We start from the raw sequence: 21,099 nt of genomic DNA, 5'->3' as shown, positions 1-21,099 counted from the left end.
ATTGTTGCCCCATTTCCACTGTATATTTGTTAAAACCTGGTTTTAACCGTGACTTTGCTGTTGCAAGAACGGTTTCCAGGAAAAGCATCAGGCTGGCCCAGATGTCGGCTTAGTGGAGCTTTGTATGTGTAACTGGGCTCGTTCCATCTCTCTCTCTCTCTGTCTCTCTCTCTCTCTCACAACACACACACTCACACACACTTCCTGAGGTTTTGCATGCATAGCTGTACTCTCTTGTGAACACAGCTTACTGGTATTAACCCAGTTTCACTTTTCACACACGAAGGCCCTTTCCTGGGGGAACAGCCTTGTGGGATAGAGAGAGAAATGGAGGAGGCAGGAAGGATGGAGTGAGGGACTGAGAATACTTGTATGAATGTCAGGGCCTTTTCATCGCTTGTAAAACAAAAAGGGAACTCTCCCAAAGTGGTTTCCAAGGAAACTGTGCTGAATGAAAGTCTGGTGCAAACTAAAAAAAGGTCACCATGGGAGGTGACCTCCTATGGTTCTGGAACTGTCATTGTCTAGATATTTACATCTTCACATCTTAGTAAATCGGAACATTTATGTTTATCATATATTTAATTCTCCATGTATGTATGTTTATTTTTGTCCTTGCCCTACCCCAGGTGCAGCTGAGCCAGGAGTGCATGCGGGCCATTATGAGGATGACTTACTGTCCCCACTGCCGTGGTATGGCCTCCGCCAGACCTTGCGCCAACTACTGCAGCAACGTCATGAAAGGTTGTCTGGCCAACCAGGCTGACCTCAACACCGAGTGGAGTCATCTGGCAGGTGGGCAGCACACTCACATTGACACATGCATCCAGTTCAGCCTCATGTCTGCTCAAAGCTTCACCTGACACATGATGTTACTTTGTGATGTGAATATAGCAGAATTGTTCAACCACCTTAATACATATGAAACGTTTCACACATTCTTCATGCTAACTGTACCTCCTGTCTTTGTAGAAACAATGATGCAGGTGGCTGATCGCTTTGATGGCCCGTCTGGTGTGGATAGCGTGGTCCTCTCCCTTCCCAATCGCATATCAGAGGCCATGTTTACCATGATGGATAATATACAGACCATCAACAGCAAGGTCAGAACACACGGTTGCAAATACATGCTTAGAGTTGTAAACAGCTGACTAAACCATACAGTCTGTTTTTGCTATACAGAATACAATGAAGAGTTCAGGAAAAAGATATCAAATGATATTGTGAGCGAAACCACAATTTTGCAAACACATGTCAACACCATCATAGCCACTGAATATCCCTGATATCACAATATTTGAATAGTACTGATCACAAATTAAACTGACCCTGCACTTACTGCTCTGTGCACGTGGCAACTCAATTTTGATTTGCATTTTGGTTAGGTACAAAGTGGAGAGCTGTACAGGTGTGTAACATACAAGACAGCCTTGACATCATTAGAATATACAGTATCAGCATGTGTGATGGTCTTACTTCAGTCATGACCGATCAAAATCACCTATTTCCTTGATTATTAAAACGGTTCACTCTGTGCCACAACTTTGACAATTTACTAATGGAAGAGAATCCATAAAATAATTGGCACTATACAGTGGCTCCAGAAAGTTTTCAGACCCCTTCACTTTTTGCACACTTTATTGGGTTGTAGATTTAATTGCGAATGGTTAAAATTGCAATTATTGCCCATCAGTCTACACTCATTAACTCATAGTGACAAAGTGAAAACATGTTTTTAGAAAGTTTTGCTAATTTATAAAAATCAAAAACTGATCAAAAACTCTTATTTACCAAAGTACTCTGCCCCATTGAACTCTCTGTGGATCTCTATAGAGAGTAAAATTGTGGTGAGGCATAGATCAGGGCAAGGGTATAAACATTTTCTTTCCAAAGCTTTGAGTGTTCTCAGGAGCACAGAGGCCTCAATCATTTTGAAATGGAAGAAGTCTGGAACAACCAGGACTCTTCCTAGAGTCGGCCGTCCTGCCAAACTGAGTAACCGAGCAAGAAGGGCCGTGGTCAGGGAGGTGACTACTATCAGGGTTGGAATCAAAATGAGATGACAGTTGTGAGATTGTTTGCTTATGTAGCCAAACATCAATCAAATGTGTTTGAAGCACACACACACACAGTCCTCATGAAGCAGATTACCAGATTACTACTTAGTTAGTCATTAATATTTAATGTTATGGTGAAATCCGAAAGATTTGAAAACAAATTTTCTGGGGCTTGTAAATATTCATATCACTGGGTAAAGCTTTAAAAATAGTAGTAAGGAAGTAAAAAAATCTGTACTGTCTAAGGAAATGCGACTTTGCAAACTAATACACATTCTTTGATCTAGGTTCCCAAAAAACATTTGGGCTTCACCCTGGGTCTCTGCTTACTATGCTATATCTTTGCCCCTGCTTTGTACTATTAACACCTATCCCGCTACTAAATTAATGCTGTTACAATGCTCCGTGTACCTGATTTCAACTGAGGGGATGTGAGACATGCCAGAGCCTGTGGGCCAAGCATTTACTTCTCTGTTTAATGGTGTTTTAGCAACAGCTTTATATGATCCCTAAAAGGCACCGGCAGCAATTAAATCGGACTTAGTTGTTTGGTGAAGGTGGAAAACAGTGTAGATGGTGAGAGGAAAGACAAAGCTTCTTCTGTGCTGGTCTGCTGTTAAAAGAGCCTGGCTGGCTTGAGGTGAGCCATAGTCTGGCAGACTGCCTCTGACCTGGTTCAGTATGGTAATCACACACAGCTTCAGCTTCTGATCTTCATCTCTAGGGGAAAGTGCTGTGTTGATCCCACAGAAGTCAATTGATGCTCATTGTGTACTATTACGGTAGACAAAGTGTGGGACAGATTATCTCCTATTTACATAATCTGTTGATATTAAAAGCCATATGTTGTATTATGTACTTTCCCCACAAAAAAAACAAAACAACATACCAGATACGTACAGTACAATTGAAACTGCAGTGTGTATGTGTAAATGGAATTTTGACAGAGTCAGTGCCATATTTATTATGCTCATTATTCAATTTTCATCCAACCGCACAACACCAAGAAATGCTGACAGACATGATTGGAAATTAAAACGGGATTATTTTATAGCTATTAGTGAAGGTTCAAAGGCTTGAGGCTCCTCTAAACAGGCCAGATTTGATGACAGATTGACTACTTTCTAACTGTATTCCCTGGGCTCCATTTATAAAATGTAAACCCCAGAAGTAGTACTTTCTGAGCTGTCAATCATTCTGCTAGAGCAATACTGTGATCGGGGTCATGCAAATAACCAGTACCACATTTGTGTGTACTAATATGCTCAAAGATTCTTTGTGTACCTATAGATAAGTTGGTCTAACAAATGCAAAATGTTTTGCTGATGTGGTTTTGAGTATGGGATTGTTGGATTCTATTTAGAGAGCTGGTTCAGCTTCATCAGACCAACACCAATAAAGATCCAGAGCATGAACTATATATGGTAGGAAAGTAAAGTTTATAGAGCTAATATGAAGCCTTACAGATGAATTTGATGAAGAAGCACTTAGGGCTGCTTTGGGCCTTGCTTTGTTTGAAAAGTTGAGTAAAGTATTCAGAACAGAACTGAGTCAATGTCCCCATTTAACCCTTTTTGTTAACTTGTCTACCTCTCATACATCTTCTCTCTCCATTTCTGTCTTTTCTTTTCTTCGCTTTTCTCATCTTCCAGTTGTTCCAGGCATGTGGCACCCTCAGAGAGGGAGGAACCAGCAGCACAGGAATTGATGAAATCATGAAGAGAGGGAGGGTTACAGTGGAGGACAGGCTGGAAACCACCTCAAACAAAATGGATAAACTGGTTAGTATATACCCGACTGGATCTGAGTTCTTGTCTTTGCTCTCTGATGGCCTAATCTGGCCCATTCATAGTGATGGTTTATGACGTAGGAGCCATTGCTCATCATGGGAAATCAAACCCGTTTTGCGTTTTCATTTCACCTTTGAATGGATGAATGAGTCAGGTGAGCATGAGTTTTTCTTACTAACCTGTTCAGGTTTACCATCATCCTGTGATTTTGGGAAAAGTATAAAAGCTTGTGATTCTGCTCTTGTCAACTCTGCCTCAGGTGTCTGATGTAACTCTGAGACTGAGGGGCCTCCAGTCGCACTGGGTTTCTCTTCCGAGTCTGCTCTGCAGTGACAGAGTGGCCACTGGAACAGGCGCAGAGGATAAGTGTTGGAACGGCATGAACCGTGCCCGGTAGGAAATTTAAACCTATAAAGAAATGAATGAATTTCCAAATTACATATCAAATTACAAAAGTAGACATTCTATCTTCCAAAATGATTGTGTTAATGCATAATATAACAGGAATTGCGGGTTGTTACTGAGGTGATCAGACATCTAAAGACCTTACTTTTTTTACAAACGGTACAACAAGTAGTCCCAGCCCTCAAATGTCTTTTCCACAATGGATACATGGTGTTGATGCATGTAATAAATCTTCATATTAAAGCTAGACTGAGTAAGAAATTTCACAAAATTACACTTGAAAAATAAAAACTTGAATCATAAGCAATAAAACCCCTTCATGCTCAAGTCGATACACTTAGTGGTTTTGCTGTTTGAGCCCTATTTCTTCTGGTATGACCAGTAGTTTATTGTGGCTATTGTTTGCTAATGTTAGCAAACTTTACATACATATTGCTGTCTATATTATTATGAGTTATTTTGCTGACTTCACGAGGCCACTGTTCAGCTAAAGTTACATAGTCTCCAAACTAACTGTGATGAGATGGTGAAAAATTTCAGACTATGTGTTTCACATGTTAAACGAGTGTTCATGTACGCCAGGTACCTTCCCGAGGTGATTGGTGATGGCCTAGCCAGTCAGATCAACAACCCTGAGGTGGAAATCGACATCACCAAGCCAGACATGACAATACGTCAACAGATAATGCAGCTGAAGATCATGACGCACCGCCTGAAGAATGCTCTCAATGGCCAGGATGTGGACTTTCAGGACACCAGTGAGTACTTTAGACCATATGTTTCTAAAGAACACTCACAAGAAAATTCAGCTCAGATGACTGACTGATGATCAAGAGCTTTGGACAATCTGTAGATTAGGGAGAATAACCAACTCTGTTTCTTTACATCTGACGGGGCAGAACACTTCTATCTTAGTATACACAAACTCTAGAAAAATAGCAAACGCAATACATCTGGGATCAAGATATAAAAAATGCTTAGCCTAAATCAAAGTGCCTTTTTGTCAGATTTTGTAACAGTGTAAGTAACACAGTACAATGCTGGCAGTAAAATTCTTGACTTGGGCAGTAGGCCTATGTCATGCTAGCAGTTAAACAAATAGTAAATGAGCCCAGTATGTTTAATATATTAATTTTTTGATTACACAGGCAACATCGTTTCTAAATGTGTGTATGTCGTACCATTAGGCTCATGTCCTGACTCTCTGTCTCTAGGTGATGATGTCAGCGGTTCAGGAAGTGGCATGTGCAACGAAGATATTTGTTCCCGGGGCCCACGCATTGTCGCACCCACCACTCACCGACCCACAATCTACCCCTACCGTCCAGAAAACAAGAAGGTGAAAGCCTTGGCCAACCAGAACCTCCCCTGCATTACCATCTACCTGCTTTCACTGCTCCTTTTGCTGCTCCGGCGATAATTGAGGGGAAATTTACCAACTGGGACTGAGTTTGGGACACAGGGTTGGGGAGAGTCTGAAAGGGGAGGGAGGAGAAGTTGGGGGTTCATTACTTTGCCAAAACTAAGTAAGTATATGGAAACAACAAAAAAAAATATCACTTGGATGGACTTTCTTTTGATTTTGGATTAAAACAAAATGGAATTACAAGTATTCATAAATGTTTTGGTTCTGCTCTTGTCTTTTATTTCTCGCTATATTATGACACCATTAGAGCCGGTCTTCGCATCTTCTAATGTTTTGTTTCTGGTGTTTGGGTTCTCTGAGATTATATCTGTACCTAAGACACATGTAAAACTATATTGCTAACAGTGTGTTGGTGTTGACACCACAGGGAGAGGGAGAATGGGGCTTTGAAGTGGTGCTCAGATACTTATATTTGTTATTCCACTCCTTTAAAACAGCACTTGTGTTCAGCAGAATTATTTATTTATTAATAACTCACAATAGAGAACAGAGTGGTTTAACCACTCCCCAATATTTACAGAAAAAGAATACAAAACAGAGACATAAAATAAATAAAATATTAATGACTTTTACAGGAGAATAATCTGGACATCACGACCCATGAGACTTCTCGATGCATTAAGCCTCACAGTATCATTACACTTACACACACACTCTCTCACAGTGAGGATGAGAGCACTCTGCGTCAGCACTTTTCGCCATTTAAGCTGTAATAATGGCTTAGATCACATTCACACTGACATGATCGTCTAATGTAGGAGTAACATGACCCACCATCCAACACTCCATCCATCCACCACTCCATCCATCCACCACCCCCCCCACACACACAGACACACACACCCCACCCGCAGAGGCAGATCTCCCTCTCTCTCGAAACCCTGCTGGCAGTGTAGGATCAGCTCGAGAGTCTGGAGTAAGCAAAACAAATGCTAGGCCAGGCTAGGTCTCAGATGACAGCAGCTTCCCACTATAGAGCACTGTATGTGGAAGGGGGGTGTCAGTTTAAGATCGCCCTCACAGCAAAGGATTGACAGTTCAGGATTTTGGAAATGTGTAGCAGAACAGAAATGTATACTGAAGCAGAAACACTGTTGTCATGTAGCAATTTTTTTCAGTATTCCTTTATGTGCACAACAGAGCAAAAATATAATATGCATAATTTTGTGTGCTCCTTGCAAAGGCCCATTGTTCATGTGATTACCATCATAATTGCAACCAGCAGCGTCATAGGTTTTTGTCTAATTGCAGCAATCATCCATATCACGGTAAAAGCCACACCATGCACGTGTTTGAAAGTTACTACTATTTCTATGGCCGACAGCAGTGTACATATTTTTGATTGCTTCTTCGTTGTTTTCAAGGTAAAATAGGTTAATTAGGTATCGAAATTTTATAATGTCCAGATCATTGTATGCTATAACTTTATTTCCTTCATCATGTCATAGTGTATTCATATCTGCCTTCCATTTTTCTGCAACTTTTCTTATATCAGTGCCTCTTTCTTCCCATCCCCATCCCCAACTCCCTTTACCCTTCTCCCCGCTCATCAGTTATTATGACCTTTAAAGCGTTCCTCATGCTTCTACATGATGGCAATATGACAATGGCACAGTGCTTCATTATGTGTCAACCTTAGTGGGAATGTTGTGGTAACACAGTGTGCGGCTTTTCCTGATGAGAAGCCTGCTGGGGAGGAAACACGTACTAGATTTTAATTCAAAGAATTGTCAAAGCTCTCATTTAAGAACGCTGTGTGCAGGATGATGGGACAATGCTTGCATGTGTTTGTGTGTGAATGTGCATACTTGGCTTTGATTGAAAGAGCAGAAAAGGGGACAGACGATAAAGCCTTTATAAATCTTGTCAAGGATGCCACAGAAATTAAATGTATTAAAATGGACTGACGTTGTATGATAGAGTGCTATTCAACTGACAGCAATGGGAGATTAATGAAGCTCATTTCTCAAACTTTGGTATTTTCAACCTACTACTGTAATAACTCCCGATCTGTATCAATGTTATCTGTACTTGTCAGTATTGTATGTGACAGAGAAATAGAACGTGAAAGGCGCAAATGGACATGCTTTTTAAGGTACATAACTGCATCAGTTGTACACTGGGACAATCCACTATAATTCATTTAGTGAGAAAAACCCAGTATGTACCTGACAGTTGATATAATCCTGCAGATCCAATTAAGTAGTTTGGGGCTCTGTCAAAGTTTGAGAAGCACATTTTTTTCTAGATAGTTGGTTAATTACTGCTCTTAAAATGGGTGAGGTTGTCGTCATTTGTGTTACCTGACAGGTTATTTTGATGTTTTTCGACATGCATTATTAATGAATGCTTTGTTGCTCTGTATGTATGTGTGTTTATGTGCGTGTGTGTGTGTGTTTTTCTGTTAGTCCCTGGTTAAAAAATCTGCCTGTGACTGCCTTTGACACTTTGTACAAGGTTGGGGTCAATTTTGAGATTTAAAAAGACAGATAAAATGATATTAGATGTTCAACAGGGGAAAAATACAAATTTGAAAACAAACAATTAGCAAGAGCACCGCATGGGTCCTCTTTTTGTGACCCTCTCGAAAAATCTGAATAAGAATGTGAAAGTACACAGTATGCCCCTGTAAAGAATAAGAAATGACTCCAACAGTGATGGTGACATTCCAATTCAAAGAAGACTTGCAACTTCAGACTCAGAACTTCGGTTTCAATGACTGCCTCACAATGTCATTGGCTGAAATTTGCACAACCCCCCCTCCTCTCCTCCTTCACCTTTGGATCTCATTAATTTGTTGCTCAAAGTCCCCCTCCCTTTTATAAAACCTGCACTTTTATGAGGCCAATAAATGGCATTGTCTGCACAAAGACATCACAAGATGGTCAATCGATGCGCGAGTCAACACCTCCCAAGAACGACTATTGATTGGGGATGTGTGTATGCAGATAGATGTGGCCCAGCAAGACGTCTCCGCTTCAAATAAGGTGAAACAGTGTAAACACAAGGCCCCTGAGTGTGAGAGGAAGCAGGAGAAAGGTCTGTCCAGAGCACTGATACTAAATCAGTGTGTGCCTTAATCCTGCCCTTATTTATTACTGTAGGTGGCAAAAATGCAAAGCTGATTATCCAACCATTTAAAAACAGCTTTATTTTACACTGTATGGAGTATGAGAGGCATTTCTGAAAGTTGCCAATTTATGAGGAAAAAAAGTACTTTTAATTTTCTTGTTTTTATTTACTCTGGTTTTGTCCTTATCAGAAATCTATGGAGAGTTTGGGCTTATGGTTAAGATAGATGCCAGAAAGAGGTTGAAAAATACAAATGTCTCATTTGCTGTTGTACCTGAAATCTTGTGTCAATTATATACATTGTAAGATTTTCAACATGCCTGTGTCCTGTTTCTTTAATGGCATGTTTATGTGTGTGTGTGTGTGTGTGTGTGTGTGTGTTCGTGACAGAAAATAAGGAAAAAAGATCAACTGTTTTATACTTACATCTGATAGATCTTAAAAAGGTTTTAAATTATATTCACAAACCCCTTGGCTCAAACAAACAACGTTCAGAACCAGTATATCTAGGTGTCTTAGGAAAAGGAAGTGTCTGCTCTTTTTCAAATCTGTCCAAGTTGTTTCTCAGAGCGCACCGGGGGCACACGGCCACCTAAAAAGGGCCAGTGCGCTTCAGTGATTATGTCAGAGGTGACAGCTGCTGTCTGGTGTTGCCACACAGGAAAAACTGACACATGTTCAGATCACACTTAGTGCTTTGTCTTGTTTCTGTGTGTAGACAATGAAATGATTGTCCCTCTCAGGATGGTTTTAACAAAGTGTGCTTGACCATGATCCCATCGGAATCTGAAATAGAGCGATGCAATATAAGAAGTGTTTCAAATATGTGTATAGAGGTAAAGGACATTGTGGTTTCCATCTGTGTCATTACAAATACTAGGAATGAAAAATTTTAAGAGAAAATGCAACTTGCAGTCAGGTCAAGGCAGCATTATTTAACCAAGATTATGAATATTAAAATATGTCACAATAAATCTGTGATTCATAAATGAAATGCCACCCTCTCTGCCTCTAAACAGCATCAAAATATACTGAGTCTGTCCCTGTAGGTCGACCTTGTTCACACCAGCATATGTTGGGTGACAACACGGGGATTCAAAGACAAACATAAACTGTGCCCAAAAAAATTTAACAATTCCAGCACTCACATAGTTTTTTTTTTTTTTAATCAGTATTAATATATTTCTACTCGGTCAGAGACATCTGTATTTTAAGTGAAAGTGATACATTTAATTCCACTGAAATCATCAGTCATCTTTCTGCAGTCCTCTCCCCTCAGTAGCTACTTCTGTACACGCATACGGGGAGACACATACACATTCTCAGCTATTGATTGTCTGAAGCTTTTCACCTTCTTTCTTACTCACAGCAAACGCAACTGCACAAATACACAAGAGTTATTCTCAGCCTTTTGGCTTTCAGCTTGCCCTTTTGTTCACAGCGCTTTTATGTGTGACTGCCTCACAACCTTACACGGTCTCCGTATTTTGAAATATCAGCTCAGCAGGGCAAAGCACTTGTCAATAAAAATCTCCTCAACTCAATACACCCTGAACTTTTTTTTCTTTCAGACCATCATGTCTTGTAACATGCACGAGTATTGTGCACTTAATACCTCATGAAAGCTATTAAATTATGTTATTCTGGGAAATGAATGGAGGGTCATGACATACTACATAAAGTTATGAGTACATTTCCTTTCCAGTATGAGAGCAATTTATTGGGTAGCTGAATTATTTCAAAGGAATGTAATCTCTGGAGTAGTGGAGAGAATTGGATTTCTGTCTCATTCTCTCCTCAGAAGCAGGTGCCATGGTAAATCTACCAAATCTTTAATGCTGCATTACAGTAAGTGAGTATGAAATATACATGGTGTTTGGAGTAGTTATCCCATGGTCTCAGTTACTTTATCCCATCCATTTGAATTCGGATAACCCCAAGAATGCACGCAGGTTTCCACGTCAAAAATTCAAAGAGACAGAAAAGTCTAAGAGACAGTTTATTCTCCATCTACATTTCCCTAAATTGCTGCAAAATTGTGGTGTGCCTCTTTTGCCTTTTGGCTTATCAGACATACTCTCTCACCTTTTTTCTCTCTCTGATCTGCACTGTAATTGAACTAAACCTCCCACTCCCTCTCTGTTTCTCTCTCTCTCTCTCTGATATTGAGCTGTCTGAGTGGTTATATAATTTTACATCAGTACCTATATTCGAGATCAAGGGCTTCACATCATTGCCTCTGTCAGATGACTGAATATGAGATGGCATAAAATATCGAAAAGCTCACACAGATACAGTTCTACCGCCAGTTGTACAGTACATATGCACATACTGCCACCCAGTGGGGAAAGGCTTTCATTTAATTTTCATTTTTTCAGTGTGTTCCACTCAAATCACTGCAGTTGTAACAATGTATATATTACAAGACATCTTAGACATTAAACTTTAAAAAACTTGATTTTACCTCAAAAATTCAGATTTACTCTTAAGTGCTGATTTCCATGCCTTCCAGCCAGTGTTTACAAGGATGGGCCCCTGACTGACAGGTAAAGGTTATGTCCTGGGAACCAGAACGTCTATACCATAGTGTCAGTGCAGGCTGAACAGTGATATGTAATGGCTGACTAGGGTGCAGTTGTCCTGGAGGTTTAATACACTCTTTTGGAATCCCGTAGGTGGTTAAACTACATTAGACTGTAGGAAAAATGGATTAAGAAAGAATGGTTAGGGGAGCAAGATCCTTTGACAGTCAGAAAGAGAAAGTGATGTACATAGATTTTAAAGTCTAAGATTTTTGTCTGTCTCTCTGACTAATTTGCAACCATCATGTTCAGTGGATGTATGTTTTTGTTTTTGTTTTTTTTATCCAAGATGAGGCTAAGACCCAAATTGTTAATTAAAACAACTGAAAAAAAGGCTCAGTCGAAATGTATTTTATTATCCCTTGACTTACATATTCCACACTTCAGGATTCTGTTCCTACTTGTCACCAGTAGGGGTAGATGTTACCTTTGTCTGATTTAGGTGCAGTCCTGCAGTGGATGGCTGTATTTATGGATGGTTGACTCTTAAAACATAGACTTCACAAGAGGGGAACATAATTCTGCAAATCGACACAGTGTTTGGATTTCTCGACTCTATAAAGCACTGGGTTTTTGGTTTTTGAAAGACTGGAGGAAATACAACTGAACAGAGACATAAACATACTACTGTTTAAACAGGAACCCACACACACATATATATACATAAAAATTTAACATCTGAAAAGTTCAGGGCAAACATTCATTAACTAAATATAACCTGTGACATAAGAAAGAAGAGATTGGAGGTCTCTCTCTCAAGTAATGAAATGCAAGTGCCATTTTTGGGTAACATTTCAGAACATTATCTGCCTCTATAACTTCAAAGTCCCAACATGTATGGTCATGGGGAGCTGGCCAGAACACATCCACAAACAATACACCTGACCTTTTTTCGTTGAGCTGGTGCATTTTGATGTCCAGTCCTGTCATACACACACACAGCAGATTCCACTGCAGGTCTTTGGTAAACAGCAGCAGAAGCAGCTGTTCGGAGTCTGTACCACTGAGAGATGCTGGGAGAAAGGACGTGTTTTACCAGCAACCCACGCGTTCATGTTTTAAGTCCATGTTAATTGTCAGTGCAAATTGTTGACCATTGTTAAATTAAACTGCCTTAAAATCATAAACATAAAATTTTATATTGTGGTACTGAAACTGGCAATTTGAGACAACAACATACGATGGAGAAACATGAACTGAAAGCAAATTGCATCAGGTAACCAAAGACCCATGTTACCTAATTAATTTGCACACTGAAATGTTCTCTTGTCTCAATGACATACTAATTTAAAAGTAAATTTAAAGTAGATTAAATCCACAAATTGACAGGAAAATGTACTCTCTATCATTCTGAGTGAGAAAATACTGAAATTATTGTTTAATGCATGAAAATTGATTTCTCAGTCAGAGTTTCCATGAGGTCATCACCATTAGCAAACTGCATTAACATTAACACACAAGTTGGAAGAAAGTCAAAACTGACCTTAAAGCTGCGGCGCCACAGCCAAAGATGTGGGGGCATGTTCCCTGAGCATCAGCCTCTGGATTTCCTCCTTCAACTCTTCCTCCAATTGTTAAAACCACTGACACAAAGTGTAACCTTCATGACACACGCAGCCATGTATACCTGCAGTGGCGCATCTTGATAGCCGGGTGGCGCTGTGGCCTCACCACATGGCTGAGCCCAGCAGTAAATCAAGTGTTGTGTGGCACCACAGGATGTGTTCTCACTCAGTGCTGGGAAGTGGCAGAGCTCTACCAACAGGCATGCCTTCCTCATGCTGCTTACACAAGGACATGAGCAACACAAATGTATACTGTAATTAACACAAATGCTACAGTGTCAACACACTTTTCCAGGAGCTTGGACTGATTCCTAATGACACTTCATGAATTCCAGCTGACATTTGAGCAACCCAGGGGACTTTGCCCATCTTCTCTGACCTAAAACAATCCATAATAACCTCTGACCCCCGACCTGACCCTGATCAGTTGTCGTGTTGCTTCTGGAGCTAAGTTGGAAGTGACTGGAGCTCTGGCGGGAGGTCGGAATGCAGAACTTGTCACTCTGTCTATCTGGGAGGACAAAAGAAGAGGACAATGCTTGTTAGTAGGCCCATAAGCCCTAAGGTGAACTACTGGACCAAAATAAGATATCACATGTATCGCCTCCTAGTTATGCTTCACTGCAAGATATTTTACAAGAAGCGGAAGTAAACAGTGAAGTAGAAATAATATTTATTTAATGTGCAAGTTTCTGGAATTAAAGAACCTTGGAAAATTAGTAGACCTGAGTGACAGTTTAGTTATGCTTCTTGCAGTCTCTGTGGCATACAGAGCGTTTGCAGTGAATTTCACATCAGTTTCAGGTTTACTTCTTCCTTTGGCTAAAGAATGACCGTGTAATCACAGGATTTGTGTGGTCCCTACAGAGTATGAGACACTGTATCAAAGTGAATTGCGAATTTGATGTGCATCCTGCTGTCTTAATGTCGGCCATTAAACCAGATAGAGACCAGCTCCCTCTCACTAGCAATATTGTAGCGGACGTTACTGATATTTTGTAATGTACCAGAAAATGATGTAAAATTTATATGATTTTGAAATTTAACAACATGTCAAGATGAACTGTGCTTGGTTTAGTGATTATTAAAATTGTATAAAGGCAGAGCTTAATTTGGAGTCCCTAGCTGTCTCACAATTCCGTACTACAATACATGCTAATTGTATTCAGTGTATAATATATACTAACTATCATAGATTAGGATTTTTGCGGTTAACATACAAGAAATATGTACTGGAAATTATTAAAGACACGCCAACAGACGTCAAACGGTGACCACCGACAATTCAAGGGAGCAATACACTCAAAAACTGACCATGGAAGAACTAGATTTTCCAGCAGTCCCCAACAGTGGAGATTTCTTAGAAAGAAGCAGGGGAAGTTTTTGTGTAATGCTTGGACTGCTCTGCTTGCATGTTAGCGATGGGAATTTTTTCCTTCTTTGTGAGATAATTAATAGTATGTGGATTAAAAAAAAACTTGTACTACTGCTTTGTATCATTTATACAATCTCTTTCTTCCTTACAAAAAATGAGCACTTGATAAAGATGCTTCCACAGGGAAAGATTCAAACTTTTTTTGAATGGGAATGTTGGGGGACTCTGAAGCAAAGATCTTTTTGTGTCCTCACATGTGTTGGGTAAGCCCCACACTCACACTCACACGCACATGCACATGCCAGCACACACACACACACACACACACACACACACACACACACACACACACACACACACACACACACACACACACATATACACACACTTAATGACTTCAGAGGACACTATATTGACTTACATTCATTTCCTTAGTACTTGCCTGACCCTAACCTTAAAATATGTCTTCACCTTGAAATTTAATGATTTACGTTATAGGAATTTGCTTTTTTCTCCCCATAGGGAAGACAAGTCCCAATAATGTGAGTGTGTAAACAGATTTAGATCCCACAACATTAGTAATACCTGGACCACACACACACACACACACACACACACACACACACACACACACACACACACACACACACACACACACACACACACACACACACACACACACACACACACACGCACACCCACACAATGTGCCTATTCGACAGGTCATCCATCAAGCCCTCAATACAATAAGCAGAGGATCTGGGGACTGTGTTCTAAATGAAAAATCATTGACTAGTTAACTGTGTGGTAATGGGGTCTGCTTCTGATTGGATAAGGAGGTTGAACTAAAAACAGAGACTTGGCTGAGCTACCTGCATTTACTGTATGTGGTAGGAGTGTAGACTAAAAACAAGAGGGCAAAGTGAGAAAAAGAAAGGAAAGGATTATTAGAGTGAGAGAAATGGGATTGGGAACTGTTAATTGCTTTTCTCACTTGTGCTCTTTGCTTTCAAACACATAACAGAAAACACTGATTAACAATTAGTAATGGTCAACAAGTCAATGCTGAGTGATAGTGTGTTTTGAAAGTGTGTATTACAATGATAATTACTAATGTAACACACATTCAGTGTGCAGCACATGGTTTTGACATTTAGCATTTGACATGGGCTTTGTTGCATTTTTGAGTGTGTATGAATGTGTGTGTAGGAATGTGTGCACTATCACTGAGCCTGCAACAGGCCGATAATGCTCTGAGCATCACCTGGCAGCAATGTTTATTGATCTGATGATGCATGCTGGGAGAAAAGATTGCTTTCAAAGGTCAATGTTAATATCAGAAGGTCATTGTGTTAAGCGCTCAGCACTATTGTTTGTTTGCATGTGTGCTGACTGCGTAACTATTGTGTAGATGTGTGCTTGTGTTAAATGAGGTCATTATCTAAATAATAAATGTCCAAGTGCATTATTGTCCGACGGCCGAGTATAATTTTACACGTTCAATCCACCGAGCAGAAAGCTTTGAGCACAGCTGTTATGATATTTATTGATGGCTTCTGCATCTTTTTATGAATCCTTTTGTTCTTTTCTTGTGTCACAGTCATCCTCAGATCCTGTACCACTGACTCCATGTGTGTGTCTATGTCTGTGTTTGTGAATGTATTGTATACAGACTAGGTTTTTTTTTCTTTTTGATGACGTGCATTTTGCATATGAATGTTGTATAACAGAAACTAAGGTCCATCTTTATATTTAGAATGTTGTGACCTTGTGGTGCAGAATAAATTCACGAGTTGGAAATCTGAAAATGAAATACAAAATCACAACAACAAATTCAAAAACCAAAATGCATTCATGAACTGCAACACTCAGCTGGCAGAGCAATTAATGAGAAAAGACTGTGCAAAATTGAAAAGCAAAACAAACAGAACTTAAATTAAATATAAACAGTCTCAGATAATGAAATTCATTTCCCTTAAAGAGACAGACACACTGAGGCTTTCGAGTAAAGGAGCTCCAAATGCAATACAAGCTCCACTGTTATTAATGGGTATCCTTGTGTTGTTTAAGCAGAATTGTTAGATAATCTCTGCATTCATAAAAGTTATTATTTTAATATGAATAGAATATATGAATATGTGCATTTAAAGTGGTGATTAAACTGTAATAACTGTAAAGAAATTACTGTCAAAAAAACATTTTCATAAAAACTGCTTTGTTGCTAGGCATGGTTTCGATGAGAACTTTTCACATGGAGGTTTGTGGATTGCTTCTGGGAAAGCTTGTTGGATTTTTCAAAAGTATAATTTTTCATTGCTGCGAGCCCCACAGCTGAAGTACCACTTAGCCACTGGTGGCATAAATCTCAGCAATGGGTGTCTCAAAACCTGCTCAAAATATCAAAGCATTTGCAATTGTCACAAAAGATATCTTCCACACATGTTACTCCCTGAGGAATAACCACAAAGCTAATGGATTATTATGCTATGTAAGTTTTACTTAATGGAAGTTATTATAATAATTAAGGCGACCCCTATTTTCCTTATTGTTACACCTTTTCCAATTATCCGCACCATCCTCTGGTATTACTTACTTAGCGGGCATTTCAGGCCACCAATGAGTTAATCTTCCAGAAGGTATGCTTACCCACTGTGCTCAAGCCAGACTGAAGTGCTACACTTTTTGTATTTATATGCAGCGCTGGAGTTTCATTTGCTGGGTTTTGCAGAGGTCAGCTTATGACAGGGATTCAGTGTATGGCAGACAGAGGGCAGATTGATGTGACCTCTGTTTTTCTCTCTCTCTCCACCGCCAGAGGATTGTCCCATTTAGCATGACTGACTCAGGGATGTATGCTGTTGTGTGTGTGTGTGTGTGTGTGTGTGTGTGCCTTCTGTCCATACGTGGCCATACGAAGGACTGTCCCTGACTGAGGTTGATAGATTGTACTGAACTATCTGTGACAGGCTAGGGAAAGGAGAAAAAGACAGGTTGGAGGATACGAAAGGGTGCATTTCGATGATGTCCCTGTGAAATAAACGACTGGTGGAGAACGAGTGGGATAGGCTGTCACTGGGAGCTGACATGAAGTGATGAGCTGTCAGGCTAGTTTTGTTTTTCCTCATTAACAAGTCCACTTCCTAAATGTTGCTTTTGTAGCCAGAAAACTACTTTATGGGCCTCTCAAGTCAACTAGCCCATTATAACATGTTCAAGGATACAAAAAACAATTTACCATGTGTCAAATGTTGTTGTTGTCAAGGCACCTCTTTTGAAGGAGGTGGAAAAGGTTGGTGCATAATTTTGAAAGGTGTATTATACCAGAGGGAGCCGAGGCCACATGGTTAATAGGAAACTTTCTTAAATGCTGCAAGTGAAACAAAGTAGGTGAGTGAATGAGAACCCCATTAACCTCATCTTTGATTAGAGATCCCTAATCACGAGCCAATGAATACATCCTAATCACCATAGCCATTAAAAATAATTAATCAGTGAATTGTTATTAGGGTTTGTGCTTGATTTTGGATGTTGCTGGAGTTTGCGAGATTTTGTGTGTTTTTCGCACCGTTTTTGTTTTTTGCCTTGTGACACCTTTTGAGAGATTGATTGGGCGCTTGCTGCTAGAACATTGGCTGCAACAGAAAACCTTATGGCAGCTGACAGAGCATGGAGTGACTGAGTAGGGGGATGCCACAATTTATTATCCACCTTTCTGTGTTTGAGTCAGCTGCAACGCACATGCACGTTGCATGCACACGTGCATACACATACGCCTCTTGCGCATGAACCCACAGTCAATCTCTGTCTCTCTCATACACCGTGTGCACTCACACACTTGACGAAAGGCAAGCTATAATGAAGCTCTTACACATTCAGTGTTGAGCAGAATCTTCTCATTTTGTTGTTGTGATTAATGGCAACTAAAGAGCTTGAATCTTGAGAGAATGAATGAGCTAATGCCTTATTAATCAAACTGAAATACTTAAAACAAATAATGCTTTCACTGCATGTCTGCAAGGTGAAATGGAGTGTAATCCCTCTTCTCTCCCTCACTTTCCCACACAGAAACATAAACATTTATTGTGTCTGTTCTGTATGTGTGCACAGGTACTTTCCTGTCTGTTTGCATAGGTTTGTTTGCCTGTTCCCGTGACTACTCATGCTTCTTTCTGTGTGGTGCTCTGTGTCAGATAAGTGCAATGAATGTCTCTGAAATCTCTGTGTGCTCATAGCAGGGGACAGGTACCATCAGTCTTGGCATCATTGGCAGATTAATGAGAGTGCTGTATTTAGCTCCTGTCCTGTCTCCCCGTCTGACCTACTGTCACACGGCCGTTCTACTCTTGAAAACAGAAAAAAACCTTATTTCTTATAGGAGTTTTTACCACAATATAACTGTAACCTTCAAACTTTTTATAAGGTTTGGTTAAATACAATGTACTGGTGAATTTTTTTAAAAACAGTTTTTCCACATCTAAATTTTTGGTCCCCTAAAGCAAATCAGTTTGTTTGTACTTCGCAGTATAACTCCAAAGAGGTTGGCCTATGCCTGTGCAGCCTGTAAAAAATACATTCTGAGGCAAACTTAACCAGCCTCGTGCATCCCCACAATGAACCTATTTTCCATTGTGTCTCTTGAGTTGTGACCCAGAAAGTACAACTGTGTCTGGGACTCACTAGTGAGTCCTGACCCTCCATTTGGGGAACCCTGGTCAAGAGCACATTTGTATTCAGCCTCGGTTCTGTACTTATATTGTCAATGGCCTGCGCCCAGACTCGTGAAGATGGATGAAGCTAAAGCCCAGCCTAATAACCAGTCTATCCCCCCAGGGTGGGTACCGCACTGCACTCCTCTGTCACCTGGGTCCCTGCACTGTCTCCATATTGACTTAGGCATTTCATTTTCATACATTCATATTCATCACCAGACAAAGCTTCCCAGCTTCCATGCTCTCTGGGACACCTTTTTCCTATTTGTCCATTTCTGCCTTTCTCATTCTGTATCATTATAATCATCCAACTCTTTCTAGTGCGTATGTCCTCTTGTCACCAACTATACCTCTCATGTGCACTCCTGTATCACAAATCTAAATAATGAGTGTGTGTTTCTGTAAACACTGCACCTCGCTCTTTCATCCCAAAGGGTCTTTCTTGTGTAGGGCAGGTGCTCTGTTGTTCTTAATGGTGTGGTTAGTATAGAGAATGAGCTATACACCCTTTTATTATTTCCTGCCTGACTCCATCAAAAAACAGAAGAACTGCAATTTCTCTCCAGCAATTTCTCTGATTCCAAGCAGGAATCAGGAAACAGAAGACAGAGAGGAGAAATGTAAAGGTCATGGCACATTGGTCATGGAGAGGCAGATGCTTGCTGGATGTTTACAGGTCAAAAACGCGATAACTTTAGGGTCAGCTCACAGAATGCGGAGAATGGAAAAACATTTAATCAAACACAAATCGGAGAATGCCCGCTTGGTGAGGATGCATTTCTTATTTTGTTTTGAATCTGGTCTTAAATTGAGAAATTGAGAAACTGAGACATGGAGGAATGGAGGAATGAAGAAAGGAAACTAGAACTGGGATGCAGCACTTGTAAGCTTAACCACACAAAAAAATCAGGCCACAGAGAGAATGAGAGGCTCTCTACAATGTGTTTGGGCTCAATATTGGTATTGGGCTGAGGCTCTTGAGCTGAAGTAGGCAAGTGCTTGTGCGGCTTTGTGTGGATCATTATCAGAGTGCTGTGTGGGTGAGTGACTGCATGCACATTTGTGTTATTGTATATGTGCGTTTGTCTATTTGTCCATTGTAAGGCAGGATGTGCTACAGCAGCAGCACTATTGTTCCTACCTCCCTTCATGTTCTTCCTTCCTTCCTTCCCCCCCAGGGTGTGGACAGAAAACCGGGACAGATTGCTCTGCGCTGCTCCTGTATTTGGAGATGACCTGTGGAGGCATAGGTGATGGTGACTGGCCTGGTGACAAATAAGGCCAGGGGACTATGAGAGGCCTACAAACCAGCCAGCACCAGGGGCCACACTGTGCTGTGCCATGTCACACTACTCCTCACCACACCATTAAAAATGATAAATGCTCTCATCAACTGCTTTCCCAAGTTAGCAACTGCTGCCTGATGCTCCTGGAGCATTGTGTCTGCTCCAGTTCATCTGCTGGCCTTTGCCACAAATGGAACAACCTTCTATTAAGTATGAATCAGTGTTTATTTAGGCTACAATCTGTTTTATTTTTGTCAGTGTAAAGGTTAGGAGTTGTATCACAAAGGAGTACAAAAGATACTGTAGATGTGGTCAAAACAGTTCAAGCTTGCTGAAAAAAACTGCAGATATGTAAGAGTGAAGTGTGGCCTCTTTAGGGTCCACATAAATCAGCTATACAGTAAAATATAGGCTTTAATTTCGTAAGCTCTACAATATTTTGAAAACCCTACAGTTCAATCCATTAATTAAGTCCATAAAAAGGAAAGCAGGTAAAATGTATCTGGGCCAGTGTGCTGTGGAGAGACAGCACTGAAGTATTAGGCCATCCAGTGGCCCGGGGTAAAACAAGGCCTGCTCAGGCTGTAGATTAACAACTCCATCCCAGTTCTTCTGCTCCAGGGACTCAGGGGACATATCTAGCCCAAGACAGGTGTATGGTTTTGGGCTACAGGATGGCAGCCTTTCTCTGCTGAGGCAGACCCGGGTTCTCTGTGTCCCTGCGGGGGGAAAGCCATTGTGTGTACCATCTGTTGCAGCACACCTGCAGAGAAAAGGGGTGACAGGGGCAAGGGGTGAGAGCTGATGTGCAACACCTGCTTAATATCATAAG

The 21,099-nt window shown here is 40.5% G+C and overlaps 1 protein-coding gene across 6 annotated transcripts in view; it reads left to right on the top strand.

Moving 5' to 3' along the window:
* Positions 1–9,065, top strand: part of gpc1b (glypican 1b) — a 75,892-nt gene extending 66,827 nt beyond the window's left edge. For 5 of the 6 annotated variants that reach the window (XM_040144433.1, XM_040144432.1, XM_040144435.1 and 2 more), the window contains 6 exons: positions 630–795; positions 973–1,103; positions 3,710–3,838; positions 4,107–4,240; positions 4,835–5,010; positions 5,467–5,672. In XM_040144433.1, coding sequence (XP_040000367.1) covers positions 630–795; positions 973–1,103; positions 3,710–3,838; positions 4,107–4,240; positions 4,835–5,010; positions 5,467–5,672 — 942 coding nt within the window. Of the gene's footprint in view, positions 1–629; positions 796–972; positions 1,104–3,709; positions 3,839–4,106; positions 4,241–4,834; positions 5,011–5,466 lie in introns of all 6 variants that reach the window. The other variant, XM_040144434.1, reaches the window with a different exon arrangement.
* Positions 9,066–21,099: the final 12,034 nt, after the last annotated feature.

Source organism: Xiphias gladius, chromosome 14 (assembly GCF_016859285.1).
Source record: "Xiphias gladius isolate SHS-SW01 ecotype Sanya breed wild chromosome 14, ASM1685928v1, whole genome shotgun sequence".
Classification (NCBI taxonomy): domain Eukaryota; kingdom Metazoa; phylum Chordata; class Actinopteri; order Istiophoriformes; family Xiphiidae; genus Xiphias; species Xiphias gladius.
This window is presented reverse-complemented; position numbering and strand designations above follow the sequence as displayed.